The 408-nt window shown below is 28.4% G+C and overlaps 1 protein-coding gene across 1 annotated transcript in view; it reads left to right on the top strand.

Annotated features, from left to right (window-relative positions):
• Positions 1-408, top strand: part of FANCL (Fanconi anemia, complementation group L) — a gene marked incomplete at its 5' end in the record, with an annotated part of 50,111 nt that overhangs the window by 49,176 nt on the left and 527 nt on the right. The window contains one exon of the mRNA XM_008590254.1: positions 118-189. Within this exon, the coding sequence (XP_008588476.1) occupies positions 118-189 (72 nt within the window). The remainder of the gene's footprint in view (positions 1-117; positions 190-408) is intronic.

The raw sequence follows: 408 nt of genomic DNA, 5'->3' as shown, positions 1-408 counted from the left end.
AAGAGGACAAATCTTCTGGAATAGAAATATACACTCAAAAAGAAAGGAAATGATATTTGGAGTATCTGTAATTTGTAATCATGCTGACACTGCTCCTTTTCCTTTTTAAATCTTCAGTGGTTGAGAGGACTACTGACTAGTAGACAGAGCTTTAACATCATATTTGGTGAATGTCCATACTGTAGTAAGGTAAGCAAACTATTAATCATGTTTCATAAAATGTGCCTAACTTTTAGTTACTGTTTTAGATGATAGATATCTGTGTGGTAAAGTGAAAGGAAACTTATCTAAAACTTTTTGAAACATGTTATTTTCTGTATTTAAAAAATAGTAAGAAGATAAGGAAAATTTGTCTTGTAGAACTTATCAATAAAATTTTAATTTTCAAATTGCCTTTTTGATAAAAAA

Source organism: Galeopterus variegatus, unplaced genomic scaffold (assembly GCF_000696425.1).
Source record: "Galeopterus variegatus unplaced genomic scaffold, G_variegatus-3.0.2 Scaffold5946, whole genome shotgun sequence".
NCBI classification, from domain to species: Eukaryota; Metazoa; Chordata; class Mammalia; order Dermoptera; family Cynocephalidae; genus Galeopterus; species Galeopterus variegatus.
The sequence above is the reverse complement of the archived record's forward strand: the minus strand, read 5'-3'. Positions and strand labels throughout refer to the sequence as shown.